Source organism: Diospyros lotus, chromosome 12 (assembly GCF_014633365.1).
Source record: "Diospyros lotus cultivar Yz01 chromosome 12, ASM1463336v1, whole genome shotgun sequence".
Lineage (NCBI taxonomy): Eukaryota > Viridiplantae > Streptophyta > Magnoliopsida > Ericales > Ebenaceae > Diospyros > Diospyros lotus.
In genome coordinates this window covers 30,096,654-30,116,966 of record NC_068349.1, presented here as the reverse complement: position 1 = coordinate 30,116,966, position 20,313 = coordinate 30,096,654, and the positions used below count along the sequence as shown (strand labels likewise).

The following is a 20,313-nucleotide window of genomic DNA, read 5'->3' as shown; positions in this document are numbered from 1 at the left end:
AGCTTGGGATGAACTAGTGTTCTAAAATGTGCTAGGTGTTAGTCGGGTGCCAGGTTGGTGCCTAGCGCCTAGGGTGCCTAGGCGACGCCTAGGAAAAAGGTTCTTGCAGCAAGCAACAAGTAGTAGCAACAACAAGCAGTAGCAACAACAAGCAGCTGTTACAACAACACTTGCTGCAGTAAGAAGCAATAACAACAAGCAGCTGTTACAGAGTCAGCAACGTTCAATTTACTCCATTTAGGCAATGTTCAGTTAGGATTGTACAGTTAGGTAATTTTTTAGGGATTCCTTTATTGTATATATATATGTATCCCCAATGTACAACAGTGGAATATGATAAATGTTTTCATCTTTTTCTTCACTAAACTTATGCCAAGACCTGCAATTCCGAAAAATTTCCAATTTTTGTAGATTTTGGTCCTCTTTTCATTTTTCCTCAATTGAACAGAACTTGACTTCCTCTAGTTGGACTACAATTATAACTGCAATAATTTTGGATCTATGAGTCAGAAGTTCTGTAATGAACCAAGTAATATCTGAATCAGGATAACCCTTTTTGTTGGCTAAGAGACTTGAAAGTTATTGTGAGAGGAAGCTATAATCTTCATTGAGCACAACTTGATTAACATCCCTATACTGTGGAAAAGGCAAAGTCCTATGAGCTTGAGGACCTTTACCAAGAATAAGATAGACTTGGTGTACAATAGGTTGTACTAATGGGTTCACCGTTTTTGTTTTTTTTGTTGCTGAACTAATGGGCTGGGTTGGACTATTCATTGTTGGGATTTTGGACCAGACAGAAAGGCTGGAAATTTGGTTGCACTAGATCAGGTACTGGATTGGATTAGGCTGTAGAGAAATGGGTTGGATTTGGACTTAAAAAGAGTTATTTGGCTCAACTAGGTGTTTGGGTATAGAATTAAACGAAATTAGAGACCCTACTCAAGTCTTACTTTTTCAATTTCTCTCAATCCCCTTTTGTATTACAAATGAGTGGGTTGTGTAGGATGATGGATGTAGCAGACAGAGTTGTTTGCAGCTAGCCATATTGTTGATAGAATAATTGGTAGTTGACTGAGTTGACACAGTTGGTCACATAGCCAGAGCCAGCAATGGATGGCTACAGGTTTCAGTTCAGGATCATAGCTTCTTCTATTGCTTTTGCTTGAATAGGGAGAGGAACTTCTAGATCTATTTGAATTTGGATAGATCTGTTTGAATTCAAGCTTGGTGTTAGATTAGGGTTTTACTTCTAATTTGTAATGTGATATATGTGTATTGATGGGTATTTTTGGTCGGGAGTATGAGGCTGCTTGTTCAAATGGGGACTTCATAGTTTTGGTAAGAGATAAGAGGTGGAGGTGGCACCATGTGGTTGACTAGCTCTAGCTAGCAATAAAACCTAGATGGTGTGGTTGTCAAAGGGTGGCTTACTATGGGGAGGCTCAAATGGTGCTGCTTGCATAGTTTTTGATGTACAATGACTTCGACGGTGGCTAGATTGTTGACTCTTCTAGATATTGGCTTTTGCATATGCTTCTATTGCTCTTTTCTTATTCTCTTATTTTTCTATTTCTTCCTTGTTTTTGTTGTTCTTTTGATTGGTGAATAGAGAGGGAAATAGAAATGGAGGCGGTAACTGTTGGAGACATTATTTTAAGTTGTTATATTGTTTGTATTCTGTTATATTGTTAGCTGTGTTTTCTGTTAGGTGTTGCTGTTATTATTGAGAACAGCTAGTTGGTTGTTGTAAAATAGCTATATAAATAGCTATTCCTTTGTTTTATGTATTAATATTGATCGAGGTTCTTTTTCTCAGATTCTCTCATCATTTTCTGTTTAGCTAACTAAGAGAAGTTAAATCACATGGTATCAGAGCCTTGACTAGCGTCTATGGCTTCTAATCGAAATTCTAGTGCCTCGTCCTTACCTCGATCAATGTCTTCTTCGGATTCGCAAATTGATTTTCCTTCTATTGCGAAATCCTTGAATTTTGTTCCGATCAAATTAGACAATAGTAACTACCTATTTTGGAAGGCACAAATTCTAGCCACTATTCGAGCCTTTGATTTGGTTCAGTTCATACACAACTCGTTGTCGCCATCAAAGTATGTACCGAATCCTGATATGGAAGTAGAAGGTTCGGACGTGACGATTCTGAATCTTGAGTACCTCACGTGGATTAGGTCAGATCAGCTACTGCTCGGTTGGCTATTCTCGACAATGGATAAAGAGGTATTAGCTCAAGTAATTCACTATGAATCTGCTGGAGTATTGATCAGGCTAGTTATCGATGTTTGCATCCTACAGGAAAAATGTCTCTAGACATGTTGAGTTCAATCCTCTTGAATTTCCCTACTCTTCTCTATTTCTTTCCAGTGGTGCTGGTGTCTCATCTATGCCTTCATCTTCAGGACCTTCAATTGAACTGTTTCAGTTTCTTCCCTTCTCTTATTCAAATGTTCCTCGGGGGTCTCAGTCATTGATTTCTCCTTTATCAGCAGCTGTCTCGCATAATTCAGGAGTCTCATTGCCTGAAAATTCTATTCGATCTCATGATCATTTGTTTCCTACTTCTAGTTCTCAGTTCATTCCACCTTCTAAATCTAAAGTTCCTAAATATCAATTACCTCCAGCTCCATCTATTCACCCTATGATCACTCGATCTAAACAACCTCTTGTTACCTCTCCTCATGTCCTGTTAACTTCCCTTGAACCTAGATCAGTTCGAAGCACTTTGTGATCCTTACTGGACTAAGGCTATGCAGGAGGAGTTTCATGCCTTGCAGTCCAATCAGACGTGGGAGTTGGTTCCCTATTCTTTGGATATGAATCTGATTGTAATCCGTGTGATACACCAGTCAATTTAGCAGTCTCTGTTACTGATGAAGGTGAACTTTTTCCAGATCCATCATTGTATAGAACTATTATTGGTTCTCTTCAATACTTGACCTACACTCGGCTAGATATATCTTTTGTGGTGAATAGATTGAGCCAATTCTTGGCAGCTCCTAAATTACAACACTGGACAACGTGTAAACGTCTCCTTAGGTACTTAAAAGGTACTATTGGTCTTGGGCTATGTTTTACATCCTCTCTTGATATGGCACTAACTGTATTTACAGATGCAGACCATGCTGGCTGCAAAGTGTCTAGAAAGTCTATTAGTGGTATATGTGTGTTTCTTGGTTCCAACTTGCTGGTTTGGAGTTCTCATAAACAATCAGTGGTGGCTCGGTCAGTAGGAGAAGCTAAGTACCTGTGCTATGGCCCAAGGTGTTACTGAAATCATGTGGCTGCAATCACTGTTTACTGAGTTAGGTTACAAGCTGTCTACTGTTCCAGTGTTATGGTGTGACAACCTCGCAGCCAAAAGCATAGCCGAGAATCCAGTGTTTCACTCTCGGACTAAACACATTGAAATAGATGTGCATTTTGTAAGGGAGAAAGTTCAGAATAAGGAAGTGGAAATTTGGTATGTGCCTTCATTGCATCAAGTTGCTGATATTTTTACAAAAGGCTTATCTAGAGACAGATTACAGTTTCTGTGTGCTAAGGTCTACAGATCTCTCCCATTTGCTCTAATATGATACTTAATCTGTGCTCAAGTAAAGAAGGCTGCAAGACTAATCAGCAAAGGATTATTCTACCAGGAGATCCAAACTGAGGGGGAATGTTGGAGACATTATTCTACCAGGAGGTCCAAACTGAGGGGGAATGTTGGAGACATTATTTTAAGTTGTTATATTGTTTGTATTCTATTATATTGTTAGCTGTGTTTTCTGTTATGTTTCTGTTAGGTATTGATGGTATGATCGAGAACAGCTAGTTGGTTGTTGTAAAATAGCTATATAAATAGCTATTCCTTTGTTTTATGTATTAATATTGATCGGGGTTCTTTTTCTCAGATTCTCTCTTCGTTTTCTGTTTAGCTAACTAAGAGAAGTTAAATCACAGTAACTAGGGTTGAGAAAGAGTGCAGCACCCTGCCCTGTGGAGCTGCAAATGAGTCTTTCCACTAGATGGATGTCTCTCTGATATCTTTGCATGTGTGGTTATCGGGGTTTTCACTTTTCTCACATCTCTTATCATGTACATGTCATGGCACAAAACTAAATATAACACCAAGTTTGGATTTATCATAATCTTCTCGTTTCATATATATCACGTGTGGCTTTAATACATCAATATACTATTAAATGTGCTATGGCTTGCCCTTGGTCTTTTCACACATTTTCCTTGCCAAGAGGGTTTACACACACACACTTGTTTGGCAATGAACCTTCATATCCCTATGTGCTTGACCCACATTATCCAGCATGCTTTCAATGCCCACACATTTCATTTATATAATCATTTTTAAATGTATAACAAGCTATGTGTAATGCCAACATAAAATAACCATAACCATGTACTTCTATAAAAATGATTATTCCTCAAGCTTTTTCTCAAGTTGAGCAGAATTTCCTCTCTTAATCTGCTTTTCTTCACTTTCTCACTAAGTTTCCAATACTTCCTCTCACTAAAGCACCCCTCCTTTGAGAGCCTCTGTCATTAAAATGAATCGTACCAGAAATGAAAGTGAGATGGCCTATTTAAAAGCCAGGAGCAGCTCAATGCTTACTGAAGCAGCTGGATGGATTGCTTTTCTCCTTGGCTGCCTCCTTGCGCTTCTCTGCTTTGACAATTTTTTTGGAAATCATCTGGCTGTCACTTATTGTCCTGCTTTAGCAAAGTGTTGGAGATCATTTGGTTGCCAGTGTGCGCATCTCTGCTTCAGCAATTTTAGGAAAAAGACTCGAGGCAAGGTCTTTGTCAGTTGAATTTAGGAGATCACTTGGCTGCCATGTAGCACATCTCTGCTTCAGTTACAGCTGCTGGCACCTCTCCTGCTTATTTGCTGGCACATTTTGCTCTTGTGGCGGCAATTTTCTTATGCACAAGCTCTTTTTCTTCTACAAGCCTTTATATAATGCCGAAAAGTCTATTATTTGTGTTGGCGAGATTGAGGAGTTTTGAAGTTGATAAAGATAAGTGAGAAGATTTAAAGAAGTGGATGGCAGATAAATCAGGATAAAGGGACAGATAATCCAAAGTGGACACGAGATTAAGCTAAAACTCTATTCCTACTATTTAGGAGATATGTAGTATAATATTTCTCCTATTTTCTAGGAGAAAAGATAACATGTATTGTATATATATTGATACCCTAGATCAATGTATTTTCTAAGTAAGCTTTCAAGATTTTCAAAGCTTGTTTCATGGTATTTGAGATTAGTCCACCCTTCATTGCAGTTCAGCATTGTAAAGAAACTTGAATACAAGAGAAATGAAGTGCGAGAGAGAGAGAGAGAGAGAGAGAGAGAGAGAGAGAGAGAGAGAGAGAGAGAGAGACTTTCAATTATTGAGAATGAATCAAAACATATAAATGATAGACTTGCTTAAGTTTATATAACAAGCTGAAATATATATGCACCGCACATAACATAACAATAGAACAGCCTACACAAAAATATAACTCATCAACAATTAAAAGGAAGACAACCACTTATCTGCTTATCCGCTATATGCTTCAACAAGCATTTTTTTTTGTCTCTTTCTAGCCTTCATCGCCATTCCCCAACCATTGGTGCCCTCAAGTCCTTCCTATTGTTTTGCCTTAATTGCACTATATTACTCCATCTTCTTCTCCGATCATGTCTGAAATCTCCGAGATTACTCTAGCTGTGACTTTGGGAGAGACTAACACTGTTGATATTCTAATGGGGTCTACCTACCGGTGATCTACTAGGGATGCATCAGTCTTACCGATTGGACGAACGAAATTACCTACAATGGGCTTAGTTGGTAAAGACTTTCCTAAAATGGAGAGGAAAGCTACATCACTTAACAGCTCTAGGCCCCAAAGCATCGGATCCTGAGTTCCCAACTTGGGACATAGATGACTCTGTGATTATGTCATGGCTGTGGAATGCTATGCAGCCTGAGGTTAGTAAAAATTACATGTTTTTGTCCACTGCTAGAGACATATGGGAGACAGTTAGGCGTACATGCTCTAAAGTCCAAGATGCTTTGGTTATTTTTGAGATTAAAATGAAATTGAGTAGCACTAAACAAGGGGCCTTAACTGTCACCAAGTATTATAACAAGATTAATGGGTATTGGCTGGAATTTGACCACTACCAAGACATTAAAATGGTATGTGGTAAAGATGCAACCACCCTTAATTCTATTCTTGAGAGAGATAGAATTGTGGAGTTTTTGGTCGGTCTCTACACCGAGTATGACTAAGTAAGAGTTTTAAGTCCTTGAAAGAGAGGAGCTTCCATCTCTCAATGAGTTTTTTTTTTGTTGTCCGAAGTGAGGAGAATAGGAGAATAGCAATGTTGGGGGAAACCAATTTTGAAGGGTCAGCTATGTTAACTAATAAAGGTGAAGGATCAAAGTTCAAATCTTAGCAAGGAAAGATTGATGGGCAGTTCAAGTGACAAGGGAAGGAAGGCTTATGGTGCTCCTGCTGTAAAAAGCCTAAACATACTCGAGAAACCTACTTCAAGTTGCATGGGAAGGAGGCTGTGTTGCAGAAACTTGGGGGATTTAGAAACCTTCCAAGAATCAGGCCTATCTTTCCAACTAGCAAGAAGAGATTATGGAAAAGGCAGACCCAGTGACTGAATAGGAGCTTAATCAATTGAATGCTGATGAAATTAGCAAACTCAAGATGTTCTTGAAAACCATTTAGGATGGATCATACTCCATTGCCCAACAAGGTAACCAGCCAGGTAATAGCTCTAATTCTAATTCTTTAACAGCCTCAAAAACCAATAAGGGTGACATGGATTCTAGACTCAAGAACTACAGACCACATGTCTCATAATCCCACTGTTTTTGACACATATAAGCCTCTTGAAATCCCTAAATAGATTATCATTGCCAATAGGACATCTATTTCCTATAAAGGGTCAGGGTAGGGTAACTCTTAGCCCTAATCTTCCTATCAAACAGGTTTTATATGTCCCTAACTTGTCAACCAACTTGATGTCTTTCATCAACTCACTAAGGATCTCAATTGTCGTGTTATTTTTTCCCCTCACACTTGTGAATTTCAGGAAATAGACACGGGGAGGATGATTGGTGTTGCTGAGGAGAAGAATGGGTTGTATGTTCTAAAGAGGAAGACCTTGCAGCCTAACAAAACTCAGCCTATGCTAGCCTGCACATCTTAGTCTCATTCATTCCATATTGACATTTGGCTTCATCACTATCGACTAGGGCATCCTTGTTTTCAATTACTAAAAACTATGTTTCCTGATTTATTTAATCAATTAGATCCTAGTATCTTGTATTGTGATGTATGTGAAATTTCAAAACATCATCAAGTTTCCTATCCTATTAGGAATAAAAGGTCTTCTCACCCTTTTGCATTAATTCATTCTGATGTTTGGGGGCCATCTCGGATTCCCAATTGTTCTGGGGCTAGATGGTTCATCTCTTTTATAGATGATTGCACTAGAATGACTTGGGTGTTCCATCTAAAGAATAAGGCTATTGTGAGTAGTGTTTTGCCTCGCTTTTATTCAATGATCTTGACTCAATTTAGCTCTCTCATTCAGAAATTTAGGACTAATAATACAAAAGATTATTTTAATCGGCACTTGCATCAATTTTTCCAACAAAAGAGGATTATCCATGAGTCTTCTTGCATCAACACTCCACAACAAAATGGAGTGGTTGAGAGGAAGATGAGACACCTCTTAAATGTTACTAGAGCTCTCCTTCATCATCATAATGTTCCTAAAACTTTCTGGGGAGAGACAACCCTCACTGCAGCCTCCTTAATTAATAGGGTGCCATAAAAATTCTTGGTCATCAACGTCCTTTCCTATGTCTTTCTTCTTATTTTCCTAACACCAGCTTGCATACTCCCCTTCCTCTTAGAGTTTTTGGCTGTATAGCCTTCGTTCACATTCATAAACAACATCCCTAAACAACATCGAGACAAGCTAGATCCTAGGGCTCTTAGATGTATCTTCCTTGGCTATTCTCCTACTCAAAAAGGTTACAAATGCTATCATCTTTCTACTAGGAATTTTTTTTTTTTCAAAGGATGTGACCTTTGTTGAGTCTCAATCCTTTTTTGGTCCTACTAACCTTGGTCTTCAGAGGGAGAATCAATTGATTGGTGACCAAGGTTCAGATCTTCCTAGTCTAGACTTAATTCCTCTCAAGACATCTGAACCAATTGCATCTACTGGATCAGACCCTATTGCATTTACTGATTTAGATCATCTCTCTGAGAATGATCATCACTAAGCTGTTCCAAGTGATCACCATAGCCCTGATCAAGCAGGAAAAATTGAGGCTCCATCCCCAGTAAGGTTCAAAGGCTCCCCTTTTGTGTACAACAAAAAACAACAACCTATTTCTCACCCTTAGCAAGGATTAGCATCTGATTCCCAGCCAAGTACTGAAATGTTTTATTCCCCTAATCTTGTTCATTCTTTCTTTACTGATGTGGATATCCCTATTGCCATTAGAAGAGGAGTTAGAAGATGCACTTAGCATCCTCTAGCCAACTATCTTTCTTATCATAGGCTGTCCAAAAGGCATAAAAGCTTCATGACTTCCTTGGACACCATTGTCATTCCTAAATTGGTGGATGAGGCCTTAAAGGATTAGAAATGGAAGCTAGCCATGCAAGAGGAAATGAGAACTTTAAAGAAGAATAGCACATGAGATCTGGTGCCTAAGCTAAAGGGAGTGGTTCTAGTGGGCTATAGATGGATTTTCAACTTAAAATACAATGCAGATGGATCTTTGGAAAGGTACAAGGCCCGATTGGTGGCCAAGGGCTACACCCAAATGTATGGGATTGACTACTTGGAGACTTTTGCTCCGGTAGCCAAGATGACCACTGTAAGGATTCTCTTATCCCTAGCAGCTCACTATGGAAGACAACTATATCAATTAGATGTGAAGAATGCATTTCTTCATGGTGATTTAGAATAAGAGGTGTTCATGGAGCAGCCACCAGGATTCAAAGAAGGAAAAACAGATGAAGTGTGTAGACTAAAAAGGCCCTCTATGGCCTCGAGCAATCACCAAGAGCCTGGTTTGATAGGTTCTCCAATGCCATGAAGCTTATGGGATACCAACAGAGTAGGGGGTACCACATTTTCTTTTTTAAGCACTCAATAAAGGGAAAGGTGACTGGATTATTAGTCTATGTGGATGATATTATTGTAACAGGAGATGACATGGAAGAAAATAAGGTTCTAAGAAGAGAGCTGGCTTAGAATTTCGAAATTAATGACCCGGGATCACTTAAACACCTATTGGGAATAGAAGTGGCCTACTCCAAAGAAGGTATCTTTCTATCCCAATGCAAGTATATATTTGATCTCTTATAGGATACATGTTTGCTGAGAGGAAAATGAGTGTGCACTCTAGTGGAACCTAATGCTAAATTAGGGGGAGACACTAGTAGTCCACCAGTGGACAAAAGGAGGTATTAGAGGCTAGTAGGACGGTTGATTTACTTGTCACACACTAAGCTAGATATTACCTATGCAGTGAGCTTAGTAAGTCAATTTATGCACTATCCTATCGAGAATCATATGCAGGCTGTAAGAAGAATATTGTGCTACTTGAAAACAACTCTAGGCAAAGGAATTCTGTTCAAAGCAGGTGGTACTTTACTTATACAAGGTTATACAGATGTAAACTATGCTGGATCACTAATGGATGGGAGGTTTACTATTGGGTATTGCTTGTTTTTAGGTGGGAATTTGCTCTCTTGGCGAAGTAAGAAGCAAAGTATAGTGGTAAGATCAAGTGCTAAAGCCAAATTCAGGGCTTAGGCACTCGGTCTATGTGAATTACTATGGCTAAGGATTGTGCTAGATGATTTGAAGATTGTTGTTGATGAGCATATTATGTTATTTTGTGATAACTAATCAGCCATAAGTATTGTTCATAATCTTGTATAGTGTGACAGGATTAAGCACATTGAGATTGACCGGCATTTTATAAAGGAAAAGCTTGAGAAGAGTATAATTCAAATACCCCATGTTCCATTTGAGAAACAGGTGGTTGACCTTCTAACAAAAAGATTGGCAACTAGAAGATTTGAAGAGCTGGTATGTAAGCCGGGAATGATAGATATTCATTCACCAGGTTGAGGGGGAGTGTTGACACGAGAAGATTCAAGAGAACGGAAAGATTCTAAATTGTGTTTGAATAGTTTCCTAATTTCAAATTAGGATACTTTCCTAATGTGTTTTTGTAATCTTTCCTAATGTGTTTCATTGTAATCTTTCCTCCTTGTAATATTTCCAAAAGTTGTAAATATACGACCCTATAACTAGGGCTGCATGTGAATAAAACTTTGAACGATTCCCGCCCAATTTTACATTCTCCTTATCATCTTATCTCCTTTATCACATTCCAATCTTTTCTTATCACTACACGTCGGAATTATTCCATATATTCTCCAACAATATATAATATGTAAATACTTTTTGTAGAAAAATATTTCCTAAATTATAAATATTACAAATGTATACATCCTTATATTATTGATTACTAAGATATCATTTCCTTTAGTCATATGTCGGGAAAGAAGTTTAAGCATATTGAATTGATATTTACTTTAATGACCCCTGTTCCAGATGAGTTTTGAATGCACTGGTTTGAAATTCTTAAAATTCAAAACTGTGGACCTGTTTGGTTGTGATCCGTGTTTCCTTTTTCTATGTTATTATTTTCAAAGAAATATGAAAAACTTGAAACATGGTGAACAGGTTGGTTTATGAGAATGGTTTATCTTCTTTTTTTTTTTTTATTGCTGAACTATGAGAATGGTTTTCAGAACCAATGAAACTACTTTCTTCTGTTGTTATAGGGTCTTTAGAGACATCATTTAAAAATGCTTATAAAAAGAAAAAAGATGGAAAAGCGGACATTGTTTACAAGTAGCTTTAGAAATCAGATTACGAAATGCACCCTTGAAAGTTTATCTGGTTTTGAGACCATACAACATTTTTTAGGATCATAACTGCACGAAGATTGTTGGTTGCATACAATCTTTATTTCATATCAGAATGATTTTTTGAACCAACAAAATATCTTTTTATTGTTTCTTAAAACTGAGGTATCCTCAGACAAATGTTTTCCTTAAAAATAGTTTTAAAAACTAACAAACTGAAGGCATTATTTCAAATTTATTTGGTTTGAAACTTGTAGGTAGTCCTTGGAACCTAACCTAACATTCCCTTAAAGGTCCATTTGGTGGTAGGAGTGGAACGCATCTAGTGGAATCTCATCACTGGTAATTAGTTAAGTTAATATTTGTTCGACCTTCTAAGCAGTCAGATCTCTTCTGTAAACTAATAATTAGGTTTTAGAACTTGCTGGGCCACCTTTTTGTTTTGTTCATAGATAGTCTAGATTTGTGAGGTTTCCTCGGTGAAGGGTGGTTGCGAAGTGAGATTACCAACCTAATTTGTCAATCTCATTTCAATATCGATATTTAAACATGAAATTACTTCCATGGTTTCGATGCTTGCTAATGATGGAATGAAGGAACATAGGAACAAGTTTCTTGTACCTTCTAGTCACTCTGCAAGGAGGGTTGTTGTGGCTGTTTTTTTATGCTTGTAGATATATAGACTTTTGCTATTTTCCAGCTCTTCTTTCTTACCGGATTCACCTCCAATAACTTGACCATCATTGATGGTATAGTCATTTGTTCAAAGAAAAGAAAGAAAGAAAGAGAAATCAGAAAAGAAAAGAAAAGAAGATTAACTTGAGGATTTGCTTTAAACTTTTGTTGAGACCCATATTATTTTGATTCTTTGAAGTGTGTGTACCTGATCATTGTGTGGTCTAGACAATGCAAACATGTCTTCTTCAAATGTTTGGTTCTGAACAGGGTCAAGTATAACAGGTCCATTATGACATGAGATCGACAGGATATTGCATTATGTGAGATGTATCTGAAGTGTCTTTGTGCTTTGAATTTGGGTTTAGTATTGGATAGCATTTGAGAATTCTTTCTTTTTGTGCTAGTGAGCAATTAGAGGAAATTGTGAATTATTGCTGCGGAATGTACTTTTTTTTTGAAATAAGTGAGAACTGATATGATATTAATGAAACCAAAAGAGCAGTACAACAAACATTAGAAAAAAACACCGGCCCCACCCACCAACAAACCGGAAAAAAACAGAAACCCAGAAAAACAACCCCCCCACCAGCCATTAGGGAAGACTCAGCGAACCCAATCATACTTCATAACCTATCAGCCAGGAGTTGAAACAGACATGATGACCTGGTCCATTGAAAAGGGAAAGATGGCTCCACCACCTTAACCCAAGCCACTAACCTGGCTGGCACCGAGTTAAAGAGATCAACCGCAACAGCCCCCCAATCTGACTAACTTGTTCTGCTCCAGCCACACTGACCATAGTGCCGCCTACAAAAGAGACTTCCAAATCTTCCTCTGCACTTTACCCTGAGAAAAAAAATCCCATTGATCAAATAGCCCCCCAACCAAGCTCAGACATACCCACACATAACCCCATCACCTAAAAATCTGCTGCCACAAACACAAGGCTGTCTCATAGTGAATGAAGAGGTGGTCAACAGACTCCAGAATGGGGCCGCAAAACACACAAAGCAGATCATCCCCCTGCAGAATACCTTTCTTGCCCAGATTATCCTTGGCGTTAATTTTCCCCCAAATGACCAGCCACACAAACAACTCCACCTTTGGAGTAGCCAAACTGACCCAAACACGAGCAGCCACCGAATTGACTAAGGGAACATTGGATCCAAACAACAATGAACATGACCTCTCATGAAAAGAGTGGGTCAAAAAAGAACCAGCCCCTCAAATGACCAAAAAACCTGATCCCCCCTTCCATTTACTAGATGAACTTGGGAAATAACCCTCAACAACTCAGCTCGGGCAGACTCTTCCCTTTCAAGTAGTGGTCTCCTCTGGTTATGACACCAAAACTACCTATTATTCAACTAGAACCCCAACTCTGCCAGCCGCTTTCCTTTATCCAAAGACACTGTATAGAGCTGTGAGAACGAGGCCGAAAGAGCTGCCGGATATACTTAATTTTATTCAGAATCTTCCAATATGACATATACAGAAGCTTAATGATGCATATGGTGTTTTAACTTTATTTAGTTTTTCCTTCTTGTTGGAAATTAGATTTTGAAACCCTAGTCTGAAAGCATCAGTTTTATCCAAGATCCTGCTCTATTGTACAAAATAACCAACTCCCACCCACCCAAAGAAAAAAGGGAAGAAAAATTAAATTTAAATAAACAACATATATATATTATGCATACACCTGTGTATGTTTATTTTTTTTTTTGGTTCCAGCTTGATCAAATGGATTCACTCAAAAGCAGGTAAACCTTTTTATATGACTTTGTGCAGGGTAGTGGATCTGCTACTCAGGGTGAAATTTCATTTTTATCTTGGAACAGTAAGGTTCAACATATACTAGCTTCCACTTCATACAACGGGACAACTGGTGAGCAAAGAAACTATCTAATTGTCTAATCAGTCCTTTTTTCTCACATTCAGCTGAAAATATTTTACCTTCTGTGGTTTCAGTGGTTTGGGACCTAAAGAAGCAAAAACCAGTGATTAGGTAAATTGCTTCAATGGTCAGAAGTTCTTTTTGGGCCCTTCTGTGCTAGAAGATCATAACATGATAGCCTGATATTTCCTCTATCCAGTCACTGACATGACTTTTCCATTGCCAGTTTTTCAGATTCAAATAGAAGACGTGGCTCTGTATTGCAATGGCATCCTGATATGGCCACACAGCTTATTGTTGCATCAGATGATGATAGCTCACCTTCTTTGAGGGTAATGAATCTGTATGTTGTTGTCTTTTCATATTTATTTTATTTTTACTTCTTACTTTATAGTAAGGATATTGGTGTCTAAATCATATTACTCCTGTAATTTGCACTGACCTTTCCTTGCAGCTTTGGGATATGCGGAATATAATGTCACCAGTGAGGGAGTTTGTGGGGCATAACAGAGGTATTCATCAGATTCTTGCTCCATTTTCTAATTACTGGTAATTAAAGTATGTAATTTGAACTATCCTTCTTGCTAAGCAAAAGTACGACATAAAAATAAACCCATTTTTTGATTAGTATAATAGTTCTGTCTTTAGCAGTCTTGGTGGAACAACATTAATATACTATTTTAAAGTACGTGTTAACTCATAAAAATACAGAAAGAGTTCTGGGGATTTCCTTTGTCTAGTATTTTAGTAGTATAGCTTGTAATGTTTTGTACCATGAGCTCCTTGCAAAACTTTAAAAAGTTTTCTCTCGAGTTCATGGGTAATTACTATAAAAAATGCATTTATTCTTACATCTAGTAAAAATAATTTTTATCTGTTATCATAAGGATGGGCTTTCTATTGGTAGCAGTCTGAATTCCTGTGAAATATTCTACATGCACTACAGCATCGGTATCAAATGTTGCTTGTCCTGGATGTAAAATTTGTCTGCTTCTTGTATGACTAACTGTTCATGATTCTTGATTGAATGCTACGATATTTCATTGAAATGGACATATGCAAAACTGTAGAATGTAGAAGAAACATAGTTTTTGGATTGTTTAAGCTGAAATCAATGAAATTAATTTGAAAATTCTCATACCAGGCCACAGTTTTGCCATTATAGGTTTCTTTTGGTTTTTCTTTATGCATATGCATGCATGGTGATTTGCTTTTTCCCCTGTTGAAGGTTCAATTTTTCTGCTTATTATTTGCTGTTTTACCTATTGTTTCCTGCATATTGTGTGCTAGGTGTAATTGCAATGTCATGGTGTCCAAGTGACAGCTCCTATTTGCTTACTTGTGCCAAAGATAATCGCACTATTTGCTGGGACATTGTTTCTGGAGAGGTAGAATAAGATTTTAATTGTTTGTTTCCTTTCTTTTATTCCCGTCTTCTCTTCCTATGATCAGTCTTTAGTGCATTTGGCCTCTCTACTTTCATGTGTTGCTTTTATCTTGTGTGTAGTGTGCACAGTCTTTTTTCTTTTTTTAGGCTGGGTATTGGGCAGTTGGTTGGTTTGGTGGGGGTGGGGGGGGGGGGGGGGGGGTGGGGGGGGGTTTGCCTATTTGGTCAAAGTACTGATGTTGGATTCACTACAGATTGTATCTGAGTTGCCTGCTGGAGCCAACTGGAATTTTGATGTACATTGGTATCCGAAGATACCTGGTGTTATATCAGCATCTTCTTTTGATGGAAAAATTGGCATATATAATATAGAGGTAAGTTCTTGCACTGGTAATGTTTTCTAGATAAATGAGTTATAATGTATTAGGTCTTTGTATAATAAATGTCGGCATTTAAAAAGCAAAACTACTTAAGGAGCATTCTGTCTCTACATGTCAGACACCTATTACACAACACTTGGTCGACCCTTGAGAAGAAAGAATTGAACTCTCAAATTCTTAATCAAGATCTCAAATGACACAATGAGACTAGTTGAGTTTATATACTACACAACAGAATCTCTAACAAACTGTTGCTGACAGCTGGCAGTAACAAACTGAGCAGGCAACTGCTGTTTGTTAAAACAGAACAAAACTACCTACCACATAAGCTACTGAGAATAAAGCTGCCTACTATTAGTAACAAACTGCATCATCTTCTCTTCTGTCCTCTTATTCATACACAACATGAACTGGGACTATCCTTAACCCTCTCAAATGCTTGCACAGAAGCATTTTGCTCTGCTTGCTTGTGTCACGGAATTCTGTAAGACGTTCTGCTCAACATTTGCCTTCAAAATAAACTGAGGAGAAGTCTTCAAACATATTGTTACACAGAGATGAAAATCTATCTCTAGGTAAACCCTTTGTAAAAATATCGGTTGACTGATGCTCAGAGGGTATATATCTGATATCAAAACCACAATTCTCCACCTTTTTCCCTGGAAAAATGGACATCAATTTCAATATGCTTTGTTCGAGAATGAAAAACAGGATTTTCCACTATACTCTTGGCTGCTGTATTATTACACCAAAGAACTGGCAAACTGGAAAAAGAATATCCAAGCTCAATAAACAAAGACTTGAACCATCATATTTCTGTAACCCCTTGAGCTAAAGCTCTGTATTCAGCTTCCCCAACTGATCTTGCTACTATAGACTGTTTCTTAGAACTCCAAATAAACAGATTATTACCCAAATAAACTCACAACCCACTGGTAGACTTTCTGGTGAATTTACATCCAGCATGGTCTGCATCTGTAGACACCTCAATAATCAAAGTAGGTGGAGTGAAGACAAGATCCAAACCAAATGTGCCTTGAAGATATCTTAGGAGTCTTCTACAAGCCTGCCAGTGTTGCTGTTTTAGAGCTACAAGAAACTGACTAAGCTTGTTCAGTAAAGGCAATGTCTGGCCTAGTATAGGTCAGATATTGAAGTGAACCAATCAGCTTTCTATATAAGGAAGGATTAGGAAAAAAGGTCACCTTCATCAAGAAACTGAGCACCAACTGTGAAAGGTGTAGGACAAGGTTTACAATTTTCTGCTCCAGCTTTGAGTAGTAGATTAGTGGTATAGTTAGACTGGGTGAGACATAAGCCACGATAACCTTCAAACCCCAAGAAATAGTTGACCTAACCAAGTCTTTAGAGCAAAGGAGGTATCAACATCTTGAATGGAGGACTGAAGAAGTTTAGGATCTTCAAACCCCAAGACTTGAGAGCTATCTTAAGTTTGGTGTACCAAGCCCTCGGGGCTTGTTTGAGACTATGGAGCGACTTCTTAAGCTTACACACATAAGAAGGACATTTAGGATCTTCAAACCCCTCAGGTTGTGACATGTAAACTTCTTCTATTAAATCTCCATTAAGGATAACATTGTCAACTTCAATCTGTTGTATATCCAACCAAAAGTGACTGCCAAAGAGATACAAACTCTCATAGTAGGAGCCTTAACTACTAGGCTAAAAGTTATAGAAAAATCTATACCTGGGGCTTGATAAAAACCCTGAATAACCAACAGATCCTTGTACTTCAAAGCAGTACCATCTGGATTATATTTGATCCTAAATACCCATTTCAACCAATCAGATTCATGTCGGAAGAGTGTGGAACAAGCTCCCAGGTTCCATTATTCTGTAAGGGTGCAAATTGTTCTTACAAGTTTCTAGTTCATTCACTAAGGCAATTGGCGATGAAGATTGGGTTGAGGTACAAAAGTAGATAAGAGTTGTTTCTCTTTGACCAGGTGATCATAGGATGAATAGGACGAGTACATTTGGGCTTAGGATTAAGTTTAAATTGTAACATAGGCTGGGATGAACAAAGGCAATTTTTTAATATATCACAAAATACACACCAAAACCTACCAATGACCATCACAAGGAATCTAAAAACTGGGTAACCACAGTAACTGCAAATGCAATATCCAATCACGTCACTATTCAGCTTTCCAACCAATTTTCTATAATGCGCTAGATCATGAACAGGTTCCCCCTATCCAAGAACAAGCTTAGAATTTGGATCCATATGCATATCAATGGGTCTAACATCCAACATACTTGTCTCCTCCAGAATATCAAGGGCATACTTCCTTTGGGAGGTACGAATGCCATGCCCAGATCTAGCAACCTCAATACCCAAGAAATATTGTAGTTGACCCAAATCTTTAGTTTGAAAATAAGAATCCTTTAATTGAGAAATTGCCTACTCATCATCACTAGTAATCACAATATCATCTACATAGACAATCAATTAGATAACACCACTAGGAGCTTGGTGATAGAAAACAACATGATTAGCTTCACTCCTAATTAAACCAAAGAATTGAACAACATAATTAAAGGGAACAAACCAGCACCAAGGTAATTGTTTTAGACCATACAATGACTTCATAAATTGACAAACCAGATGAGAAGACTCCCCCTAAGCAACAAATCTAGGTGGTTGATCCATATAAACCACCTCAAGAAGATCACCATGGAGAAAAAGTATTTTTGCTATCAAGCTGATGAAGAGGCCAATGTTTAATGGCAGCCATGGAAAGAAACAAACGAATTGAAGCAATCTTAGCCATAGGGGAAAATGTATCACCATAGTCAAGACCAAAGATCTATGTATAACCTTTGGCAACCAAATGGGCTTTGAGCCAATCAATAGAACCATTAGGACCAACTTTAAGTTAAAACACAGCTACAACCAACCAAGGATTTCTCGGGAGGAAGAGGAACCAGATCCTAAGTCCCATTAGCAAGCAAATTAGACATCTCCTCATCCATAGCATTGCCAATTGAGGTGAGCAAGAGCCTCTGCGACTGTTTTAGGAATAGAAATAGATAAAAAAGAAGAAACAAAGGCAAAATGAATGGAAGATGAAAAATGATAGCTCAAAAAAGTGTAAATAGGATGAGGATTATGAGAATAACAAGTACTTCTGCATAGAGAAGGTTACATGGGATTGGAAACCGAAGGAATAATAGCACCTGTAGGGACTCCATCTGAAGGAATTGCAGCATCTGAATCTGAAATAGAAGAAGGTCGTGAATGACACTGATATGTTAAGAGAGGACGAGAAGGAACGAAGGAAGGAATGGAAGAAGAGATATTAGGAACCAAAGAAGAAAAGAAGGAATAGGAAAAACCTTATCAAGAGATTTGGAAGAAGAGAGGAAGAATGAAAGAAAGAACTAGATTTAAAGAAAGTAATATCAGAAGAAAGGAAAAACTTATTAACATCGAGTAAAAGAACGCTAATACCCTCTTTGGAACTGAGAATATCCCAAGAAGACACATTTAACAGATCGAGAAGATAATTTGTCTTTCCTACAGATAAAAGATGAACAAAACAGGTGGAACCAAAAGTACGAGGAAGAGGATATAAGGGTTCATGAGGAAAAAGTAGAGAATGAGGAATATGTACATTAAGACAGTAGAAGGAAGTCCAAAGAGCAGCATCCCAAAAGAGAGAGTCAAAAAAACATCATTCGAAAACAAAAGAGGAACATGCATATTAACTAATAAGGTACAAGACATCTCAATGAGATGATAATTTTTATGGTCGGCTACCCCATTTTGTTGTGGAGTATATGGACATGAAGTTTGGTGAAGAATGTCATGAGAAGGAAAAGAAGATTGAAAAGGCTTGGAGCAATATTCCTTGGCATTATCACTTCGAAGGGTACAAATAGAAGAATCAAATTGAGGCTTAACCTCATTATAAAATGAAGTGAATAAAGACAAGAAGTTAGTTTGATCCTTCATCAAATACAACCATGTACAACGAGAATAATCATCAATAAAAATAACAAAGTAAGAAAAACCTTGTTTAGATTTAACTCAACTTGGACCCCAAATATCGGAATGTACAAGAGAAAAAGGAGAATCAACACTTTCATTAATTCGATTAGGAAAAGAAGAGCATACATGTTTACGCAATGGGTAAGATTCACAATCTAAAGATTGTAAAGAAGACAAAGATGGGACCATCTGTTTTAGTAAGACAGATGAGGATGGCCCATTGACAAAGGTGTGGTTGTTGTAACAGTGCAAACAGAGTGTGAAGAGAGATGATAGAGGCCTTTAGATTCATGCCCTGTGCCAATCACTCGTCCAAAATTCTAATCCTGCAGCAAAACAGAATTGGAATCAAAGATAACCCGACAATCAAGAGATTTAGTCAAATGACTGGAAGGACAATGAGGTACATGGTGGACTGAACTAAGAGACAAGGAAGGCAATGGATTGGCTTGGCCTATACCCTGCAGGAATGGCCCTTGGAACCATCAGCCACCATAATAGAAGGCAACGTATTAGAAGATTCAATATGAAAAAACAAAAATTTATTACCAGAAATATGTTTAGAGGCTGCAGAATCAAGAATCCAAGGACTAAGCGTGGAATGTGATACACAAGCACAAGGAGAAGAACCTGCTATTGAGAAAGGAACAAAATCTGCAGCTTGTGCACCTGAGGCTACGGATGTAGATGCCTGCTTAGTTGCTTGGAATTGGCAAAATTTAGCTAACTCCTCCATGGAGATAAGCTGAGAAACAGCACTAGGCCCTGACACTGTCCAGCTGAATCAGAGGTCAAAACTGAATCAGCATGTAGCTGGTCAGTGGAATCATCCATGGATGTCACATTGGCTTTAGGTGGACGGCCATGTAATGCATAACAGGTCTATTTATAATGATCTGGTTTGCGATAATATGAACAGAAAGGTCGTTTTCCCCCCTTTCCACCACTTGCACCATGCTGTGGCTGCTTATT

At 38.0% G+C, this 20,313-nt stretch overlaps 1 protein-coding gene across 1 annotated transcript in view; it reads left to right on the top strand.

The window, feature by feature from the left end:
- LOC127814103 (protein transport protein SEC31 homolog B-like) overlaps positions 1-20,313 on the top strand; it is an 83,949-nt gene that overhangs the window by 30,526 nt on the left and 33,110 nt on the right. Inside the window, exons 4-9 of the mRNA XM_052355365.1 lie at positions 13,454-13,550; positions 13,634-13,670; positions 13,786-13,891; positions 14,014-14,071; positions 14,850-14,947; positions 15,201-15,320. Coding sequence (XP_052211325.1) covers positions 13,454-13,550; positions 13,634-13,670; positions 13,786-13,891; positions 14,014-14,071; positions 14,850-14,947; positions 15,201-15,320 — 516 coding nt within the window. The remainder of the gene's footprint in view (positions 1-13,453; positions 13,551-13,633; positions 13,671-13,785; positions 13,892-14,013; positions 14,072-14,849; positions 14,948-15,200; positions 15,321-20,313) is intronic.